The 22,556-nt window shown below is 28.5% G+C and overlaps 2 protein-coding genes across 3 annotated transcripts; both read left to right on the forward strand.

Annotated features, from left to right (window-relative positions):
- The first annotated feature begins 739 nt into the window (after window positions 1-739).
- Window positions 740-2,542, forward strand: LOC101261161 (protein TILLER ANGLE CONTROL 1-like). Its single transcript, XM_004229963.5, has 5 exons — window positions 740-978; window positions 1,121-1,157; window positions 1,419-1,975; window positions 2,058-2,199; window positions 2,290-2,542. Exons 1-5 carry the CDS (start codon window positions 973-975, stop codon window positions 2,301-2,303), a joined length of 756 nt encoding a protein of 251 aa, XP_004230011.1. The 5' UTR covers window positions 740-972; the 3' UTR covers window positions 2,304-2,542.
- A 3,929-nt stretch (window positions 2,543-6,471) lies between these two features.
- On the forward strand, window positions 6,472-11,898 carry LOC101261457 (cytochrome b5). Of its 2 annotated transcripts, none has more exons than XM_004229964.4 (4): window positions 6,472-6,611; window positions 6,690-6,777; window positions 11,234-11,300; window positions 11,383-11,898. In XM_004229964.4, exons 2-4 carry the CDS (start codon window positions 6,700-6,702, stop codon window positions 11,634-11,636), a joined length of 399 nt encoding a protein of 132 aa, XP_004230012.1. In that variant the 5' UTR covers window positions 6,472-6,611; window positions 6,690-6,699; the 3' UTR covers window positions 11,637-11,898. The 2 variants fall into 2 exon arrangements, with proteins under 2 accessions (XP_004230012.1, XP_010327261.1); XM_010328959.4 differs by having other exon boundaries at window positions 6,475-6,611; window positions 6,686-6,777.
- The last annotated feature ends 10,658 nt before the right edge of the window (window positions 11,899-22,556 follow it).

Consider the following 22,556-nt stretch of genomic DNA (forward strand, 5'->3'; position numbering starts at 1 on the left):
TAGAATTTTAGTAAGAATAATTGTGTATATGAATTACTATTTCTTTCGAAATATCTAGGTAAAGTGCAACAATTATTTGCATCGTTGCTTTTTTTTTTTTTTTTATGAAACGAGGACTTAGACATATGCATGCACTACTAGATGATTGTCATGGCATTCTTGGATTAGTATTAGCTTCTGCCCATTGCCTAACTCATATAGTGGTCGGGTTTATCATGTGAAAAATACCTTACAAATAGAAGCCAAATGACATGACAAGTGAATCAATTTGTGGGATGTTCTCTCTCTTATTTGCCATTTGCTTCTACAAGTTGATGAACATTAGTTATTATGAGCAATGACACATACCAATAATATAGTTAGATGTACAAAATCCTATCAAAATTTTAAAAAGATAGTCGCGTAATTATGAAGAATTCGAAGTGGATTATATTAGAAATCATTAATAGGTTTAATATTTAGGTTCTTAATATGAACTTATTACACCTTTGATCATATGTTTAAGAAGTGAACAATTTATTGCACCTAACATCTTGACTCAAAGTCTTGAGCCACGTAAATTGATTCCAACGCTAAAAGACGTTGAATAGAGTCAATTAAAAGGGAAAGGCCGACTCATTCTTTATAATTATACGAAGATGTGATCCATTTCGCCACAAATCTCTATCTATTTGGTACTTGTGGACTGTATCGAAGAAGTCATAGAGATATATAGAGATGGAACTTGCGTAGTTTTTTTCTACAGAAACATGCTATAATATATGACATACAATATAATCTTACAAACAAAGGTCCCTCTATTTAGCCTTATACATTTGTCAAGTAGTTCAACCTTGTACCTAATTGGTCCCCCTTAATTCCCCCACCCTCCACAACGCCACTTATTAGTTATTTATTTATCTGTCCATTAAGATTCCACTCCACATATTTCAACTTCAATCAATTTCCCATAGCCAACTTCCCAAACAACAAATGAAGGTATACAATTTAATTTAATCATCTATAGCTCGCCGGTCTTTTCTTTTTATTGTTAATTAAAAAATAAATGTATTTATTGTCTTTCAAATTGTTGTGACAAAGCTCTAAACTCTCTTCTTCTTTTTGTTGGACGCGGGTGTAGATCTTCAGTTGGGTTCACCGTAAACTTAATCAGAAAGGTGAAGCTATTCGATCCTCCTTTTATTTATTTTTTTGGCTAATTAGTACTCCCCATTTTAAAAAAGAATGAACTTTCCTTTTTTTGGTAATAACTTTTCACGTGGCATGTTTAAGAGCACAAAATTAAAGAATAATTTGTACATCTGACATAAATTTAATTTAAGACCACATGATCAGAATTTCTTCTTTATTTTCTTAAACTCTGGAGGAAGTAGTATCTTTTTTTTTTGTTTGTTGAAGATTTTACTATATTATGGCAGATGGATTGTTTTGTGGGAATGTGAAAACAGATGAAGTGATAGTTATCAATGATCACAAGCAACTTCTTATTCAAGATGAGTTCTCTATGTTGGGCGGCTGGAAAGAAGGAATCCTTACAATTGGCACATTTGGATTCGATCCAATTAAAGATGAGTTAAGTAGTTGCCTACATGACGAAAATGAAGTACCTGAGATAATTGCAGTTAGTGATCATGAAGAACCTAACGCGTTGATGTCTGCAAATAATGAACCTGAGGAGTCACCAATTATGGCAAATGTAATTACAAGCAACAATCCTCTTGTTACTGCGGGTGATGAGTCAAACATGGATATTAAGAAGGAAAGGATCACACTTGCAGATTTATTCTCAGCTGATCTTTCTGATGACGATGATGATGATGACGACAAGGAGGAGAAAGTTCAGCTTCCGGATTTGTATGATGACGTTACTAATATTCATAAGAAATCGTTGAAATTACCTAAAGTGAAAAATGGTGTTACTTTTGCTAAGAAGATTATCCCTCGAGTTAAAGAGGATTCTCGTCGCATACAAAAAGTGAGCTAGCTAACAACTTATGAATCACTTAATTGACATGTTTTCAGTTAATTATAAAACGTAACGATTTGATTGTGTGTAGTTGATGACAAGGGCATTAAAAAGGAAGATTCATCCAGATATGGAAGGAAAAAATCAAAAGAACAGTCAGGCGATAGCAGCCAGTACTATGCTCGAGCTTTTCCCTATCACCTCCAAATCTATTTCACTACGCGAAATTCTAGGTGCTCATTATTCCTTCTGTTTCAATTTATTTGTCTTTCCTTTTTTTGACAACTGCGTTGATTCTTATTTTTGCTTCATTGCATTTGCAGAAATTCCTGCCTAAGCTGTTCTGTTGCAGTGTCCTGATTACTTGGAAATGAAGCAATGTTTATCCTTATAATGTATGTGCAAGTTGTAGTAGTTGTTAAATTTGTCATGTGGTACCCATATTATTCGTTTGGTGAAAGTAATGTATTTCCAGCACAGCTAGACCCTGTGAATTCTACATGTAAACTGGCTTTTGGTCTTCGTTGTAACGAGACTCTATTTCAATTTATGCAATCTATTAATTTACTTATTTGACAGCATAGAGTTATAAAATGGTAGATATTTATATATTTGTGTAGTTATACTTGACGTTTTTGAAACTAATGTGAGAGACAAATTTAAGATTTGAAAGTTTATCGATTCCGGTAATAATCTTAAGTTAATATATAATAACGGAATTTACAATTAACTGCTATATTAATTCTTCATACATATATATATACATGATACCCCACTTCGTGCGTAACATTGCGAAGCTGTTATATATGCATGTGTAATGTCAAAGCGCCACATACAAACACCAAAATAGAATGATATATTCTTAATTATGTCATGTGTAATGTCAATTGTTGTCAACTTTGGTATATATGGCGAACATATTTCTTCTTGTCCCATGGAGTGGTTATCTCATTCCCTTTGGTCAATCCCCTTAGCGTTTAGACGTATTATTTTTGGTGTTATTAATTGGAATCCATCAACTAAGGATCGATTCAGTCATTTAGCTTTGTTCCCATGCTATTTTCTTTGTTTTTTTTATGGGATAATGCACAAGTACCCCCTCAATTTATGTTCGAAATTTCAAAAACACATTTATACTATACTAAAGTCCTATTACCCCTGAACTTATTTTATTAATAATTTTCTACCCTTTTTCGGCCTACGTGACTATCTTGTGGGCCCAATATTGGTTGATTTTTTTTCAAGCTATTGCCACGTAGGTCAAAAAGGGGTAGAAAATTACTTATAAAATAAGTTCAAGGGGGTAATAGGATTTTAGTATAGTATAAATGTGTTTTTGAAATTTCGAACATAAATTGAGGGGGTACTTGTGCATTTTTCCTTTTTTTTTTGTTGAACAAGGAGCTATTACAGATAGGGAAAATGACAAATATATCTCGAATTGTCGTAAATGTTATGCAAATATTATCCATCATATTTTTCGGACATTGATGCCCCTGCCATCCAAAAATTAGAGCATATATATGCCCTTCACTCTAACGAAAGACTAAATAGGGACACATGAAATAATCTTATTCGTCGATTCGGTATTAAATAAATATCCGATCGATTGATAAGATGATGATACATGTATGCCTGTTAGCATAAAGGGTATATATGTTCTAATTTTTGGACAACAAGGACAACACTGACCCAAAAGTATAATGAAGGTTTCTGCATACCATTTATTATAGCTCAAGGGTATATTTATCATTTTTTTCCTTTACAGATATAATTGACAGGGTGTGCAGATGCGCTAAAAATAGTGTTTTGAGGGGATTTAACGTAACAATAACAATAACCCGAAATTAGCTTGGTTGATACTCCTTAGTTGTCATAGTTTTATTTTTGAGAGATACGGATTTTTACTAAAATTTTTATCATCATATAATTATGATTTGTAATACTTTTTATATAATTTTTAAATATTTAATTTATATTTGGGCTTTTGATCTTTATACAAGTTTTGTTAATTCAATTAACTAAAACGTAATTGTACTTCATACATGAATATTTACTTCAAACCATTCCTCAAAAATTACAGAAATGGTATCCAATTTTCGTGTTTAAAATTAATATACATATCTTTTTGGAGAAACTATTTGATCATATATCTAGTGATTGATCCATCTTATTGTCATGTTGACTCAAGACGTTTACCATATATGTAGGAAATTCACACAATTGTAGAATTCAATTTCATCTTCTCACAAATTTTTTATTAAAATTATACTTTAACTAAAAATATCATTTTATAGATCGAATCGAATTTGTATATACATTCTAAATCTAAAATTAAAAAAATATAATGAATAATGAATTGTCTAGAATAATGTTGGAGATATATTGTATATTGAATACCCTAAGTAAAGACATATCCTAAAATTAAGAATGAAATCAAGGACAATGAAATCTTCCAATTTGAGTTCAAGTTGCCGTATAAGTACAACTAAGTATTTACTTAAATAAAGTTTAAAATAATTAAAAGTTTTACTTATTGTAATTCTTTAAAGTAAACTTCAAATTAATTAACTTCAAAAAATAAAAAAAGAAACTTTGTTATTAATGATGTAAAATAAAATTACACTGAGGATACTATAGTTAAGCTTTTCTATTATCTCACCTAGGGAGAGCGTTTGATATTTGACTCAGATTTTTTAAATTTTAAATTTGATAATTGATAATTAAAAGTACGTGTGCACTAATACCCTATAGCCGATTGTATTACAAAATTAATACTTATTTCTTCACATTTTTATTTTTTATGTAGAGAAAAAATATTATAGAAGATCGATAAGTAAGAAGAAATCAAGAAAGCAAATTATACATACATATTTGAATTGTTTATGCTTAAAGTCTGTTAGATATTGCTATTGGGAGTTCAGAAGTGTTTTCTTTTTTTAGAAATTTTTTTTAAAAATTAAGTGTTTAGCAAATCCTCAAAGTTTGCTTTTAAATTGAAGCTTTTGTTTGCATGAAGAACATCAAATTTTTGTTTTTTTTAAAAAAAAAGTAGAAGCAAAAAGTTATTTATTTTAAAACTAAAATATCCTTTACATATTACATATTTATCAATTTACCCTTTATTAATTATTAAAAGCTTAAAATAAATTTTTTTCCTATTAAAAAAGTAGATGCATATTTTTTATCTCATAAATTTGGTTAATTTTCATTCAGGAATTTTATTTTTTATTTTTTATATTATAATTTTTATTTTATTTATGTTTTTATATTATTATCTATTTATATATTGTTTATATTAGTTTACGTATTATTTTATAGAATTAGAATTACAAGTAACAATAATATTTTTGCAAGACTAAAAAAAGAGAGAAATAGTAACAATTAAGATTTAGACCGTCCCAAAAAGAGTAACAAATAACATTTTTTTTCTTTTCATTATCTATTTATTATTTTATTTTATTTTTTTAAAACTATAGATTATTATAACAAAAGAGGATATTAGCTAAGATGGAATCCAAATTAACAAAACAAAGAGATTCTTTATTCAATATTTTTCAACAAGTTTTATCTATGTATAATATTGATTGAAAATCTCAATAATGTACATTTTGATTAAATAAATTAACGATGCAATTAAAGTTTTTATATTAAATGTTTGAAATTATTTTTCTCAATAAAATAATATTTTTTACTATTAAAAATACATTGATACTTATTCTTTTCGTAACTCTTAAAAATATTAATCACATCAACAACTTTTCAGACATTGATACAAAACAAAGAGTTGCTTTTTGTTACCAAAACAAAGAGATTCTTTATTCAATATTTTTCATACATTTTAATAAAAAAAGAGATTCTTTATTCAATATTTTTCAGATATTTGATAAAAAAAGAGATTTTTTATTCAATATTTTTCGGACATTTTGATAAAAAAAAAGTATTATTAGCACTTATTTGTCTAACACATCAATAACTTTTTTTTTCAATTGAAGCATTTTTATCTAAATACATAACTACTTATTTTAAAATAAGATTCAGCACTTTAAGAAATATTTTTTAAAAGTTCTTTTTTTTAAGCCCATCCAGCTGTTAAGCTCATCCAAACATATTCTTATTCTTTAACTTTCTCCTTGAATTTGAATTAATAAGTAATAGATATGTTAATATATGACCTTTATTAAGTAAATAATTTTGTATTCGAAAAATACCGAATATCAAAGATCTATATATCATAATACTAAAGTTTTATTCTCGTATATCATAACAAATACCAAGTTATTGAATATACAAATTATCAAAATTTTTGATATAATTTATGATATTTTATGTTTAGCCCTAATATCACCTTTTAATAAATATAATAAATTTAAGTTATTAAAACTAATTATGATTAATAATATAAATAAATCAAAAATGAACTGAAGATTAAATTTGAATTTAATAAATAAAAACATACTATATTATCAATTAAAAATAAACAGAAAAATAACATTAAATGAAAACTTTGGAGGTGTAAAAGGGATAAAATAATACATCCTATTAATACAATGGGATCGGACATCGGTAATCCCAATTTGGTATATGCATACTAAACACGTTACTCAACTTTGACTTCTGGCGTGCGTTCGGCGGAAGTTCAGAGGTAACCCTCAATTTCTGCAGTCTTTAACTTTGATTTTAGTTTCTGCGCTTAACTTTTTGTGTTCCCATTGTAAGCAAGATCGGTGAAGATGACCAAACTTCATGCTTTTAACGACTTGTTGGAGCACAACAACAAAGATGATTGCTGGCTTCTCATCTCTGGAAAGGTAAGTTTATTAGAATCTACAACTATCATTTTATACGAGTTCCGTTTGCTGTTTTTGGTGAAAAAGAAATTGTTGTTGTTGAGAGTTTTTATAGCTTCCCAGTTAGAAGGCCGATAGGCCTGCTTGGTTAAAATTTTGGGAATTGATGTTCATAGATAGATTAATCAATCAATTACAACTAGGTTTCAATCTCAAACTTGTTTGGGTTGGATATATGAATTTCTTTGTGTTCATTCTCTGCTATTTTGATTTTTGGGCCATTTAAACTATTGTTAGTATAAAATGAACTGTTTCTCTCTAAAAAAAAAGTAACTAAAATGTCGGTCAGTGGATCCAGGAGTCTTAGCAAATATCGGTCAGTGGGAATTGGGATGGAAAAGACTCTTAACGAGTATCGGTTAGTGGATCCAGGATTGAAGTTTATGGGTTGCTACAACGTTCTCAAGTTCTGAATTTCTTAATACATATACAATGTTTGAGCAAAGCTTATGGGTTATATGAACCTCCATTGGCGAGTATAACATCAGATGCTAAAGTATCAGTTGTAACTAGTTAGTATTGTGTATATAGATACTTTGTGTTAATTGTGTTTTGTTGTTAGCTAAGTCCACCTTAATTCATAGAGACTAATGGTCATATGAAATGCTTTCCGTCATAACATTCTCTTATTCATTTCTTGTACCATAACTACATTGCAATGTGGTCAGCCGAAATCATCACTGAATCAACCTAGACATGTCCATTCAATCTTCCTTAATATATTGTTGGTGATTTAAAAGCCCTTTCATCAAGGTGGCCATATTATTTTTAAGTTTAGGTTTAGTTTCTTCATCTAATTCTATTTGTGGAATATGTGCGTTAGTGTTTTTGATTGGCTAATTTCCCTTTACCAGTTATGGAGGTAGCCTATCACCTATTCTCTTCTACAGATTTATTCTTATTCTGGTTTAACAATGATTACCATCTCCTCCTAATTTTTTACATCCCCTGGTGTCACTTTTATAACACGTGTTATCAATCTTTTTAGCATTTTACTCTCCCTGGATTATGTATCCTGGAATTGGTTAGTAGATAATCTAAATGATTACTAATCAAAGCTTGCAATCTTTAGGTCATATTTGGTTTGACGCAAGAGATGGAATGAGGAGTCATCATCCTCATCCTATCATAGTACAAGGGAACATTTAATCCCAGGAAAGCAGTATTAATCATTCCAAAGACTATTGACGTAATTTGGAAAAATATGCTTTATGCCATATGAAAATAACAAATAAAATACAAGTTGAATGAGAAATTGGGTAAAATGCACCGCCTCACCCTCCATGGAAACATGAATTGTAGATTCTGGTTGATATTGCATGCTGTTTAGATGAGGTTTGGAAGAAAACATTTATGTTGTTTGCAAAATAGTGAAAAGAAGATGAACTAGAAAGATATTAAACCATTTAAGTAGTAATAGCCCATCTTTTTTTTTTTTTGAAACTGGTAACTTGCAATAGTCCATCTTTAGAACAAGTTATTGTATAGTTGAGAAAATATCATTAGGATGCAAACAAATCCCCACCAAAATTCATGGAGTAGGGTCTGTAATGTAAATAGTAGTGAATTTTTTTGGATTTAATAGCTCTTGAAACTTTGTTAGAAGTAATTTGGCGATGTAAAGGATCTATTTTTGTTTTTGTAATCCTTTGCATCTTCTGGATCTTGAGTTTGATGTTTACCTTTACTTTATTAAAAGTAGAAGTTGACAATTCAGTAATAGGATTGCTTATCTGAAGACTTCCCATAATTAATATGGTTTATATCCAACAATATAAGCTCCAATTTTCATTTTATAGGGTTGGGAGACCTATGTAGTGGAACGGGAAACCGAAAATTTAAGAAATGGAGTAAATAGAAATAAGAAAAGCAGACTATGAAACGAAATTAAGACGTGTAAGTAAGAAAGATGCACTGGACATTTTCTAAGTAAGCATTCGGGTTAAGATGTGGCTAAAGTCTCTCCGAGGGTAGCGTATATTACGCTCGAGGTCTCTCGAGTTCGGTTCAATTGAATCACCCGATATTTTTTTAAAGCTATAGACTAAAAAGCCAAATACTTCTCCTTTTTTGACATATTTATGATCATTCAACTTAACTTCCAGTTCAGGCTCCTTTTAGACAAGGAAGATTGCTTATGACATCAATCAGCTAGGTCATCCTGTGTCAAATAGTTTGTCAATGTATACTTTCTTTTCTTATGCTAAAGTTAGTTTATAGAAACTTCTCTGATGAGCGCAAGCACCTTTGATCACATTTCCTAGTATGGTAGAAAAAGATAGTCCATTTGCAGGAAGAATCGTTCAAAAGCACGGGATGGAAATCCACAGCTCTGTTCTATCCACTCTCCCCAAAATCTCTACTCGTAATTTACCCGAAAAAAACATATAGAAATTGCCATTTGACGGGCAAATATAGAAGAAAGAAATCCTTTTACCCCTTCATTAGCATTTACTTGTCAAGGTAGAATGGAGTTTCAGGTAGGGGGATAAGAAAAAGTAGTAACAGAAGGGAGAAAGGAATAGAACATTGAAGATAGAGAAGGGTGAAAAGCGAGAGGTAGAATGAAAAGCAAAGGCCGTATAGTGCATAAACCGGTGCATACAACTCCGGAAATAATAACTAAAGGAAATGAAGTAACCATTTATGTTGGGTAGCATCAAAAGGTATGAATTGTAATGAGATGGATGGGGATTTGGGACGTGATAAGTCCATAAAATTGAGTGATGAGGGGAAGGTAACAACAATAATTAAAATATTAAAGTAAAATCAACATTAGGATAAATAACTATTCGTTTTCATCTTATATAACAACTAAGGGACTGTTTTCCTCCTCCTCCCATTGCATGTCATCCCATGACTTAAGGGCTCATAGGATTAGAATTAAGAGAAGAAAAATATGAATATGCTGAAGTAAGGTGAATTAGAACTTTTAGAGTTAGAGCACCAAGGAGATAGCTGGAAAACCAAAAAGAAGGAGAAAGAAAGAAAGACAAAAGGAGAGAATAATGTATAGAGTGTTAAGTACTGGTCTTAAATTCTAAAAACTTTTTGGCATCGGTTTGAATATCAAAGTGGCAATGAACTTGGAAGCTTACCTTACCTTGTTGGGAAAAAGAAGGAACATAAAAGTGAAGGGGTCAAAGCAAATCCTAGGTATGAAAGAATCAAAGATAAAAAAGAATGTCTTCCTGAGAATAAATTGGGATAAGAGGTACCTCGGGTGTTGGGGGTATTATTGTGTTACATTAGGGGAAGGATGCTAGAAAAAAATAAAGAAACTAAAGAAGTATTACAATTGAGAATGTTACAAAAAGTTTAAACTAAATTCATAAATTTGAATGTTTGTCTGGCAGAAAAGATAGTTTTGGGAGACTCCAGTATATCTGTTTTACAAAGTATACAGTAAAAAATAGAGGAAATATGAGATATAATTTAGATTTGGTTTCCAACAGTTAACTGAGATAAAGTCTGTCAGGGAAAGGTAATACAATTTGGTTTTATTTCTTCTATTATATTTGGGAGTGCTAAGAAATCAGTGGACTTTTAACTTCTTCCTAGAAGAATATTTATGCACCAGCATACAATGGTCTTTCAACTGGACACAGGACAATGTCACGAGGTAGAAGAAACTCTTTTATTGCTGTTCTTTACCAGTAGCCTTGTATGATATCACAGGTAAATGGTTGAAGGCTTGTACATGTGTGCTCTTTCATTGGACAAGCTGTGTTGACCTGCTCTGTGATTGTACTTCTTCCCAATGATCCGTTGGTATCAGTAACTTCTAAATCACCATTGGTTTCCAGCTAGAACAATTTATTCATTATCTCTTTTCATTTCATTCTGACACCTGCATTCCCTGATTGCAACTTTCTCTTACAATTGTAACTATTACCGTTGATCAAGTCCGAGTTACAAGAACACTGCTCAACATGTAATGAGTACATGTATATATACAAAATACATGGAGAGAAGTATTTGTTCCTTTGACAGAGAACAGTCTCTGTCAGTACCTAGCCACTGAGGCATAAAAGTGCTTGACCGGAACAATATAGCTTGGAACTATGTTGCTGAGGTTTAAAATTTGTTCCAATTTTAGTGTTTACTGGCTTTGATGCAATTGTAGAATGGTTTTTTGATGTTCTCTAAGATTTCTTAGATGTTGAACAAGGTATACAAAATCTAGATGAACAAATACATGAGCACCTGAATCTGTAATAATACAAGTTTGTCATTATTTTTGGTGTTTGACATACTCTCTTTGGTAAAAAATTATAATTCTCGTCAGGCATTCATCAAAACCTTTTCATCTGGAGGCATTATATTAGGGGTGTTGTTTTAATTGTTGTTTACTATTGTTCTCATTTAATTTCCATCCTATTGTCTCTTGATTCCATGTTTGAAAACTCTATGTTAGGTTTATGATGTAACCTCTTTTTTGGATGATCATCCTGGAGGTGATGAAGTGTTGCTAACTGCAACAGGTAAGCCTAAAATCTTGGTAATACATTGGTTTGTCGTGAACTGAACTTAGATGTGATACGTATAAATTTGTGTGATATATAGGCAAGGATGCGACAGATGATTTTGAAGATGTCGGTCACAGTGATGATGCAAGAGAGATGTTGAAGAAATACTTCATTGGTGAAATTGACAGTTCCACCATTCCTGCAGAACGCAAACATACCCCGCCTCCCTCAGCAACACCATCAGCTGGAGGACAGGGTTCTGGAAACTCATGGAAGCTATTGCAATTCTTGTTACCCTTGTTGATATTGGTTGCAGCCCTTGCCTTCCGTTCCTTTTACCAGAAAGAATAGATCAGCCAGTTGTCATGTTTCAAGCTGTGACTGGATACCCTTGCAGCATGTCATTTCATATGTTGTGCTTTCCTATTCAGGTTATGTCTATTTGCTACCTTTGTTGGATGTCCTTTACTGGTATAATGAGATATTAAGATGTTAGGTCTGTGTTGGTAATGTTGTCTTTTAGAATAAAAGTTATATGGTAAAAAACAAATGGTGTACTATGCAATTTGGTTCTTCCATGATTGCCATCATTTGTCTATTTTCTATTACGTAATAGTTCGCTCAGGTCACACTATACTTGTATCCATGGTGTGATATTGTCCGTTGGAAGATAAATTCACATGGTCCACCCCTTAAAGGTCTTGCAGTCTTTTCAGTTGGCACACTACCATTCCCTTTACTAGTAGGGGTCCTCTTGGTTCCATACCTTTGACATGAAGTGATAGCTTCTACTTTGATTGCAAATTTCTAAATCATTACGAGTGTATCATGTGATCTGTTCATTTCTACTAGCGTTCAGTGTGAGCACAAAATTGAAAAAAACAAAACAAAACTGACGTAATGTAAATTATGCTGTCAAAAAAGGAGGGAAAATTTACATAAAGTTAACCCTAGGAACTTGTCTAGAAAAATCTCAACTCTACATTTCAGGAATGTTTTGTTCTCATTCGGTGTGATCTCTATAAAAACAGTGTGTTTATGAGAGGTTTCTATCGTCCTGGCGTGAGCTTTCTATTTTTGCAGGATCTCCCCTATTCATAGTCACCGCGGAATAAAAGATGTCAAAAAAGAATTGAACTGTGCAACCCATTGTTAGGAACTTAATTTGTCCCCTTAGCAAAAGATTGCATAAAAGTTTAAAACTGTGTAAATACTACTCTCACATAAATTAAAACAAAAGTAGTTGAGGATAAAGAATTACACAAGATTTTAAGATTCATTAGACAACAAAAAATAAAAGGAATAATTCTTTTATTTAATCTAAAAGTTTGTATATAGCCAGAAAAATTTTAAGGTATAACTTCATATTGTATTTCAATCTTAAAAAACAACTTTATGATCTATTTTTATGTAATTTTTACTTTTTAAAGTCATATTTTAAGAACATTAAAGCAAAAAGAAAATAGAGAGAAAAATATTTATTCATTATTTTCAATCGACCGACAATACCTTCCATACTTGAACATCGTTCCAAATATAATGAAAGACACACATTTTTGAATTCTATAAAATTGAAAATGAATAATTAAACGCCTAGCAAGTTAAAATATGTGTGATATATGATGATTGACAGTCCCGAGGGGTCCAGATGAAGTATCAACATCAGGCATGGTGGAAAAAGATAAAACACCGACGCAAAGTGTAACAGTAAATTGAAATGAAGTGACTTCCACCAGAATCAGGTGAAATCTATCGACCTGTCCTTTTTAGAATCTAATCTTTTCTGATTTTTGTCTCTAACTATTTTAAAACACATTTTTTTAATTGTCATAACATCTCCCATGATCACTGAACTATAATTTTTTTCCACTTAACTAGCGACCTAAAAATTAAACACGTAATATACATGAAAAATTTTGAAAATAAAAAAATAAAAGAGTGCACCAGAATATACATGTAAATTTGTGAAAATAAAGTACATAACATACATGAATTTTTTTAAAAAACAAGAAAAAAATTTTAAAAAAAAGAGGCTTAAAGGTACTACTAGTGAGATTTTAACTCACAAACACTTAGATGCTTGACTTTTTCAAAGCACCTTAGACTACAATACCTTGTTATGTTAAGGGTGTTCAAAATATATTATTTAATCACTTTGTATATAATTTTATTGACATATACGATATAATTTGTTGACTAGAGTATGTAGCTACGCCCCGGCACTTAACTATGAGTTTTTTTCTTACAAAATCACTAAATTTTGTTTTTCAATTCAAAAGTTACTCAATTATGAAGTATATAGAATATATGTCGCCCCCCTTCAAAGCTTATGTATTATAACTCTTTTGGTATCAATTTAACTAGATATAAAAGTTAAAAATGTCTGTATAATTTTTTAAATTTTGTGATTTTAAATTAATTATCGAACAAAATGTTAAATTTAGAAAATTTACACAATATACAAAGAGATACACTCTTTTTGAGCAATGTCGTTTAACGAGAAAATGGTAATATTGAATTTATTTAAAATCAAAAACACGTATCTTGATTTAATTCGATAAGTGTAGTTATTAGCATTTAAATATATATGTTTGTGAATAAGTTAAAGTATTTGAAAAAGACTCGTATGAAGCTGTAGGGCTCCGACCGTGTTCGTTTGTATTAGATCAGGCGCTGCTCAAGTGTTGGGTCTCAATGAGTAAAAAATTGGAAGTAAAAGACTAGTAAAATATGAAGACGAAAAAGAAAAATAGAGTAAAAAAATAATTTAGTATTGTTAAGAATCAAAATATCTTATAATTGTGTCAAAGGCTACTCCATGTGATACATTAATTAACTGAAAAGTTCGACTCAAAGTTCTAAAGTATTACTGTTTAATGTTTTAATATAATTTATGTGAAAATATTATTAGTCGTGCCAACAAACATTTTATTAAAGTTCGACTCATAGTTCTAAAGTATTACTGTTTAATGTTTTAATATATTTTGTGTGAAAATATTATTAGTCGTTCCAACTAACGTTTTATTATCGTTAATAATATATATATAATTTATATAAATATATCTTGTGAATCCGTCCTTCTGTTAGGTTAATAGGATATGCAGTAAGGGATTTAAAATTTTCATTCTAGAAGTTTTAAAAATAAAAATTTAAATGTGCAAATAATTTTTAGGAAATGAAAATTTTGATATTTTTTAAATTTAAAATCACACTTTTAACATGTTTTTTATAGTAACAAAAAACACTAAAAAATGAAAAACAAAACTAAAAATTAAAAAACAAATATGCCACTGCATCATCAACTTCTTTTCGTTATTAAAAGGGTTCAAATATATATATATATATATACACGATGTAATTTTTTATCGAGGAGATTCATGAACCTCTGGAGACTACGTGAGTCCGCCCCTGAAAATATGAGTCCTTTCTTATCTTCAGATCATAAGTTTTCATCCTTTTTCAAGAAGTCATGATTTAATCTTGATAACAAATTGAGATAAATCTTTACTAGACACATTTCCAAACTAATCAATTCTATCGAATCAGTTTCTATAAGCACCCTTTATAAGTTTATCGGTGCCACGTATTTGTAGTTCATATCGCCATAAATATTAATTAATTTTGTATAATGTGTCTTTAAATAAAATAATATCGCCATATGTATTAATTAATTTTGTATAATATGTCTTTAAATAAAATTAGATACTCAAATTAAGACAGAAAAATAACTTTTTTTTTCCTTGTGGAAACTAGATAGCAACTTCCTAATTAGAAGTTGATGGCCTCATGCAATTCACAAAATACTTTTTAAAAAATTGACGAGTCAATCGAATAATATTTTCTTTCTAGTCAATACATTTCTGAATTCTGATAAAAAGAAAATAATGAACATGTGGTGGCTTGTCCTATGAATATCATCAGACATGTCTTTAAAACAGTTGAAGAGTCATTAATTGTTATAACAGACAAGAATGTGACTTTTAAAGAAAATATATGGGGGCAGCGATAGGAAAAATAGGAGAGAGGATCGATTACAAGTTCAGAAATGGAATTTTCATTTAAAAATATACAAGTACGAATAATTAATTAGTTGAGTTATTAAGATTTACGTATAAATGAATATGATAGAGTAAATGTGTTATTAAGTAAATATTTATTCATACAATATGGGAAAAAATCATACTCAACACGAAGAGTTTGTACCGTGATAACACTGATAACAATTATATTAAAAATTAATTAATTATTATTATTATTATCAAGTAGATCTGTACAAATTATGTGTATATAAACCACGAATATTTATTTATTAAAAAAATTATAGAGATATGCAATCAATGATCCTTAGAATATTTATATATTTGTTTATGAATTATGATTTTTCTTCTTTAGTAACAGTATATTATGTTAGATCTGAGAAAATTTCAATTATTTTCACTGAGATTTTTACATTTATAAAAAAAACATCTAACAAAACTAAATTATATATATAAACAAAAATTTCACCTCACAGCAATCTAATTTCAAATTATAGTTTTATATTGTTTGTCCAAACGACCCGCAAATAAAGAATTCACTGACAAAAATATTCTTTCAGCAACTTGTTTTAGTAGTACATCTGAATGTCCACATAATGTGCTAGGGATATGCCAGCAATGCAACAACAATTATAATTATATTTATAGTTGAAAATTAAATAAAACTACTGTATATAATATATAAGAAAATCCAACCAAACCCAAAGAGTTGAATTTTTGTAATCCAAAATAAGCATGATTTAAGGTCTGGTACTAAGAATATCCTTTTTCCTTAATTTACATGAATATCGATGTTATATATTATCAAATATGCCTTAAAAATATGTTTCTTCCTAAGAATATAAAAATGCACATGGGAAACTTACAAAAATAAAAATATTTTTTTTGGGAATGTAATTGGCATTGAATAAATAACTTTTGTGACAAGTGGTACTAAGTTGAAATAATTCAGAAAGTGATAGAATCCTCTCTAAAGACTCTTTAAGATTTGAAAGGTAAACATAATGCAAGTTGTTGATTTTAGTTAATTTGAATATGAGTGGTACGATAAAAGAATGTTAATTCATTGTACAAAGTTGGCCCGACATGAACCTAAAGATTCATTTGTTTTTATAATATAGTTGTAATTAAAACATTATATTCGTACAAATAGACCATGAATATGTAAATCTGATTCGATATTAACATCCTGTTCCTTATCCAAAACATTGGAAAATCGTACGTTAATTTGTTGATTAGTGTTTTCGATTTTAATTTTGAATGTCTCCATCAATTTATATTATGTTCATAACATAACCCGCAACCCACCCTTATGGATGCAACTTGAAGTAAAATTTTGAATATATAGGTGAAAGGTCGTTTTCAACACATCAAATTAAAAAAAAGGTTAGGGTGTTTGTTTCATAAGTAGGTTCATTACAAATTAAAATTGATCGTAGAGTATGTTTCATAATGTCCTGATTGATTTTCAAGTGTTTTTATTTCGAGTTGTCTAAAAAAAGGAGGAGGCAAAGACCAAATCTCTTCAATATATTGGTGAATTAAATACTCAGCCATTATGTTTGATGATGAACACTATTCACTACGACAAAAATGATCATTAGCGATAATTAATTTTTGTCGCTAAATATGTATTTTTAGCGACAATTGTTACTCTTTCTATATGTCCCTAAAGTCTTTAGCGACATTGGTTCTAATGGCAATTAACTAATATTGGTAAAAACTTTAGTACTATTTATTAATATCAATATTTAATCCCGCTAAAAGTTATTTTTATTGTAGTAAATGTACTGTTTGATTCATTTGTTTCTATACTTGTTGGCTCTTTACGGAAACAACAATTCGACATAAAAGATTGTTATCTTAGTTATTGTTATATGCAAAGACGGACCAAAAATTTCGACTTTCATATAGGTTGAATCTTTATGATTTTACCATTGTTCATTCCATTTTCAGAACAACAGATTTCAAAATGTAATAATTATTAATATTTCGGTGAACTATATATATCAATACCATATTTTGAAGAAAAATATAAGACAAAAAGTTAACTTTTAATTAACACGTTGAAAGTTTAGATAATCAATTAAATTAAATAAATAAGGTCCTTACAGAAGTACAATTGGATTCTTGTAGTTTGCGTTCCTCAAGATGATGGCAAGTTGGAGAGATAATTAATTTCCAACACAAATTCTTGGAATACATCAAACAAAAACAATATTATTTGATGATTTATAAACTAGCCAATTAGTCATGGTCATATATTAGCAGCATACTTTATAATATTTTGTTCTAGTGGTAGACTTGTCCCAGGAAAGAAATATATGAACTAAAACAATGTATAGACAACCGAAAACATTAATAGGACCATTTACATGCATTATTAAGAACCATTAATTTAAATTGAGGATTAATTGGAAGTGTCAACACTAACAAATAGTCTTTTTTTTGCAAGTCGTCACCAGTTCATAAACAGCTAATTCCTGACTATGTTATTCTTAATTTTTTGTAAGTATATATGCCAAGTTGACAGGACAACTTGTAATTTGTTGCTGGCTTGAGGCTTTCAATGATCTCATTAACATTAAGTTTTTAATTATACCCCCAGTTAACAGCATAAATCATAAGAATATTGCTAAATGGCAAAACATTTTTTTTTTTTGCACAATTTAGCTGAGTAAAATGACTAAATAATCCTTTGACTCCAAAACCACTTGTTGTTTTCGTTCAAAATAGAAAATCACTTTTAAATTTTTCTTTCTTATTTTCTCTCTCTTACTTTACTTATTTTTTCACCTTTACTTCACTCATCAGTTCTGTTTTATTTTATTGTTTAGGATTTTATTTTGTTGTTAGATTTATATAATTTTAACAAAATGAATCAGAATAATCAATTCAACGAAGTTTTGATTCATGTTTTGGGTTTAGATAATGATGATAATTTGTTGCCTCAAAATCATGAAGATTTCGGTAGTGCATACGATAGGCCTGAAAAGAAAAATAAAAAAATCTCGTGACCTATAGATTTGCAAGAAAAACTAAAAAAATACATAAAATTTGGATCTAAACTTACATTCAAACTCGTGACCTATAGACTATTTGTTTAAGCTTTAACTATTTGCGTTGCAATATCATTCATTCATAATTACGAAAGAAAATGTATTTGGTCTCTTTCATATAAGTTGTTTATTAAATATCACTAGTAAATTTAAAATGAGATATTATCGATAAATATAGTCTAATAACTACTAAAATGTGATCATGCATATATAATATCATTCAATTAATTCGTATTTGTGATGGAACATAACTCATATAATACTATATCCATTACATTTATTTTCATCATAATGATTCAACTTATAATAATGAAAAATCTTCAATTTTTGTGAAACAATTCTAATATAAACTTTTATAATCTTATTTACCAAAAAAAATGAATTTAAAAATTATTTAAATCCTAAAAGTTTCAAAAAGAGTCTATTTCTTTTCTTTTTTTTAAAAAATAATCTAAAATTGGGACGTATAAGTTTTAACTATTCGCGCTGCAAAAATATTCATTCATAATTACGTAAGAAAATGTATTTACTCTCTTTCATATCAATTGTTTAATGAATATCACTAGAAAATTAAAAATGTGATATTATCAATAAATATAGTCTAATAACCCCTAATATGTGAAGATAAATTGATCAAAGATTGACATGTAATATAACTAATGGTATTATGTGATTATAACTTGATCATGCATATATAATCACATTCAATTGACTTGTACTTGTGAGGGAGCATAACTCATATAATACTATATCTATTACGTTTATTATGATTCGACTTATAATAGTGAAAAATCTTCAATTTTTGTGAAACAATCTAAATAAAAACTTTTACAATCATATTCATCAAAGTAATATAAAATTAAAAATTATTTAAATCCTAATAGCTTCAAAGAGTCTAATTTTTTTATTAAAAAAATACTTAAAATTGTGACCTAACCTAGATTCGAATTTGTGATCTATAAACTATTCATTTAAGCTTTAACCATTTGACACTGCAACAGAATTCGTTCATAATTACGTAAGAACTGTATTAGCTCTCTTTCTTATTCATTTAATTGATTATTTTTATTTGAATCAAATATTAACAAGATACTTAAATAAATCGTCATCTTTAATATTGTAAGAAAATAGTAAAATTGTTAGAAATAATTTTATTATATTTCTTTAAAGTGAAACTTTTAGATAATTCGTAATTTATTTTTTGAAGGATCCTATATATATGTACCTTAAGAAAATTTTATAGTATCGTATATTTTTTAGAAGTCCACAAAAATCAAATAGCAAGAAAAAATAAAAAAAGTTAAAATTATGAAAAATTAACTTAATTAATTTGACTTGATTTTAACATTTGAAAAATCAAATTAATTAAATTTATTTTTATTTAATTAAAAAAATGATCCGAAAAAAATTACGAGCAAAACAATCCTACTAAAAATATGAAATTTTCAAGTTTGATAAATAAATATATTTAATAAGAATAATAATAAAAAATTATGAAGAAATGTAAATGAAAAAAAAAGAGAGTAGAAAAAGATACAAAATATGGAAAAGGAGAAAGAAAGTTACTTTTAACACATTTTTTGATAAGTGGCACGCTAATTTCTTTGACGTGTGAACTGAAACAATTATGAGTTTGACTTTTTAAAAGGATTTTTGATATATTCAAAATGATTTATTTTTAATGGTATTTTGGATTAAAAAAATAAATAAATTTACTCAATCATCATTCACTTATTAATAAAATTACAAAAAATCTAAAATTAACTATTCGAGTTAATTCGTGTTAAAAAGATATCCCGTCAAATATATTTTTCCAAATCATAATATATATTAATATTCATAAATCCCATCCTTGGTCAACTTTAAGATTCCTTAGGATGCAGTAAAAATGTTTTTCTCAGAATTTTTAGAATAAAAATATTTTTTTTTGAAAAAAGTAATTTCATGAAAATGAAAAAAATAGCTTTTATATTGAAAATAGAGTAAACAAGTTTGTTTTGTGTTTTCTTTCACCCTATAATATCAAGTTGCAGAATCAATTATCTTTGTTGTTTTGCACAAATAATTTTGGATTCAAACATAAGTGCAACATATCTAAAATGATCTTTAGTGATAATTATTTAATGATAATAGCTTAATTATAGCTAAATATTTATTTTTAGCGGCAATCAATATTTTATATATGTCTCTAAAACAGTTAGTAACATTGAATCTAATGACAGTTACATAATATCGAAAGATTATAATACTCTTTATTAATATATTTATTTATTATTGTTAAAAGTTATTTTTATTATACTATATTCAATCTTTTTAAAGTACAAAGATCCATAAATATATTTTGATCTATTCAAGAAAATATGTAAAGAAAATATATTGGCTCTATAGCAAAAGATAATGAATTCACATGTAACAAAGACATTTAGCAGCATCTATAATTTTATTGCCTCATTCAAATATACTTAAAATTGTTTATCATTCAAACAACTTTCTTTAAATATCATAAGTTTTCTTGTATAACTATTAAATAGTGAGTTACTCATCTCTTTCGAGAATGTAGATTGAATGACGACTATTATTACATTAAATCTTTATGTTTCTTTTAATATATACTTTCCCTTTGTTGTCGGAATCATTATTATTTAGGGCTTACTTTCTCAAAATTCTACACATCATCCAAGATTCATTTAGTTGAATATTTTGGATGATTACATTATTAGCGTCCATGACGTGGAGTTGACTTTTGGTATACTAATTTTATTCTATAAATATATTAGCTACTTATTTTAGCAAAAAAACTAGGCATACTATAATACCGTACTATATTCTATGTATATGTAGAGAGAGCTTTGTGAGTGATAATAAAATTTATTTTATTGTACCTAAAACAATTGTTGAAAAGTTTAAATAATACGAACTAATTAAAGTTTTGATACATACGTGTGCAAGTATTTTATGTACTGACAATATACGTTAGGACTAAAAGAAATTGTTTTAAAAAATGAAATATATATTATAGACGAAACAATGCCCAAAGGTACACTTATAAAGAATTGTCCATGTATTAGGCCTTCTTAATTTATTCCAATAAAAATGCAAAAATAAAAAATGATCAACCAATAAGGATTATAATAGAATGGTGATTATCTTTTCATCGAGCCTTAGCATTAATATGAAGAGTAATTTTAGTAGAAATTGTTTTACTTTAAAGTTAGGATTCTTTAATGTAATTTCAACTAAAGTAATTTAATTAAACACTGAATCGAATATTATACACGGAGAAACTAATCTACAAAAGAACAAAGAAATGAGTCCACATATTCATTCAACTCATCATACAAAATATAATGCCCATTTCAAATCCATCAATAATTGTGTTATGCCAAAATTAGAATGACATAAAAAGGACTCTGTACAATAAATATTCTAATGTAAAATAAAAGCCTTCTTTTAGGATACATACGTAGATTCTCATTAATAATTAAAGAGAAAAGTTGTAGTGCTTGTCATGCTTATTCTTGTAACTATGGTGTACATTAATCACATATCTCATTTCGTAATAACAATGTTAGCATGAATAACGCTAATTGCGTTAAAAAAAAAACAATAAAGAGTTGCTTGTTTCTGAAAGGCATAATACATGTGTCATTTAATTTGACTTTAAATTATATTTATGCCTTTCAACTTTAAATGTGCGCGTAAACACTTAAACTTATATAAAGTTGAACAAATATACACACATGTTCTACATGTCATCCTACATGTCATTTTTGTCCTACGTGGTGTCCTCCGTATATTTTGTCATGTAGGACTCATGTGTTTATTTCTTTAAAAGTTAGATAGTTAAAGTGTCTGTTTGTACATTATGAAATTGGAGGTTAAAGTTAAAATTTAAGTTAAATTTAGGATCTAATATATGTATTTATGCCTTTATATAAGGTAGTTGCATTTTGATTTAAAACATAACCAAATACTATTTGTGTATAAAATAATAATGTAAATGTGCATACAATATCTCTATAACGAAATACATTGTATCTTACATATAAATATAGGTGTACCTACCTAGTCCACATAATTTTTCCTTTTCTTGAATAATTTGACTTTAATAAGTATCATCTAGTTTAACATATATAACGAGTATTAAGATTATAAATGCATAGAATATATGTGTC

The sequence above is a fragment of the Solanum lycopersicum genome, chromosome 1 (genome assembly GCF_036512215.1).
Source record: "Solanum lycopersicum chromosome 1, SLM_r2.1".
NCBI lineage: Eukaryota > Viridiplantae > Streptophyta > Magnoliopsida > Solanales > Solanaceae > Solanum > Solanum lycopersicum.

Excerpts from the sequence above, each read along its gene's own strand:
- LOC101261161 (XM_004229963.5), top strand. Across the intron at positions 1,158-1,418 it reads CCGTAAACTTAATCAGAAAG|ATGGATTGTTTTGTGGGAAT; the intron begins GTGAAGCTATTC and ends ATATTATGGCAG. Across the intron at positions 1,976-2,057 it reads ATTCTCGTCGCATACAAAAA|TTGATGACAAGGGCATTAAA; the intron begins GTGAGCTAGCTA and ends GATTGTGTGTAG.
- LOC101261457 (XM_004229964.4), top strand. The coding sequence starts at position 6,700 with ATGACCAAACTTCATGCTTTTAACGACTTGTTGGAGCACAACAACAAA. Across the intron at positions 6,778-11,233 it reads GGCTTCTCATCTCTGGAAAG|GTTTATGATGTAACCTCTTT; the intron begins GTAAGTTTATTA and ends ACTCTATGTTAG. Across the intron at positions 11,301-11,382 it reads AGTGTTGCTAACTGCAACAG|GCAAGGATGCGACAGATGAT; the intron begins GTAAGCCTAAAA and ends TGTGATATATAG.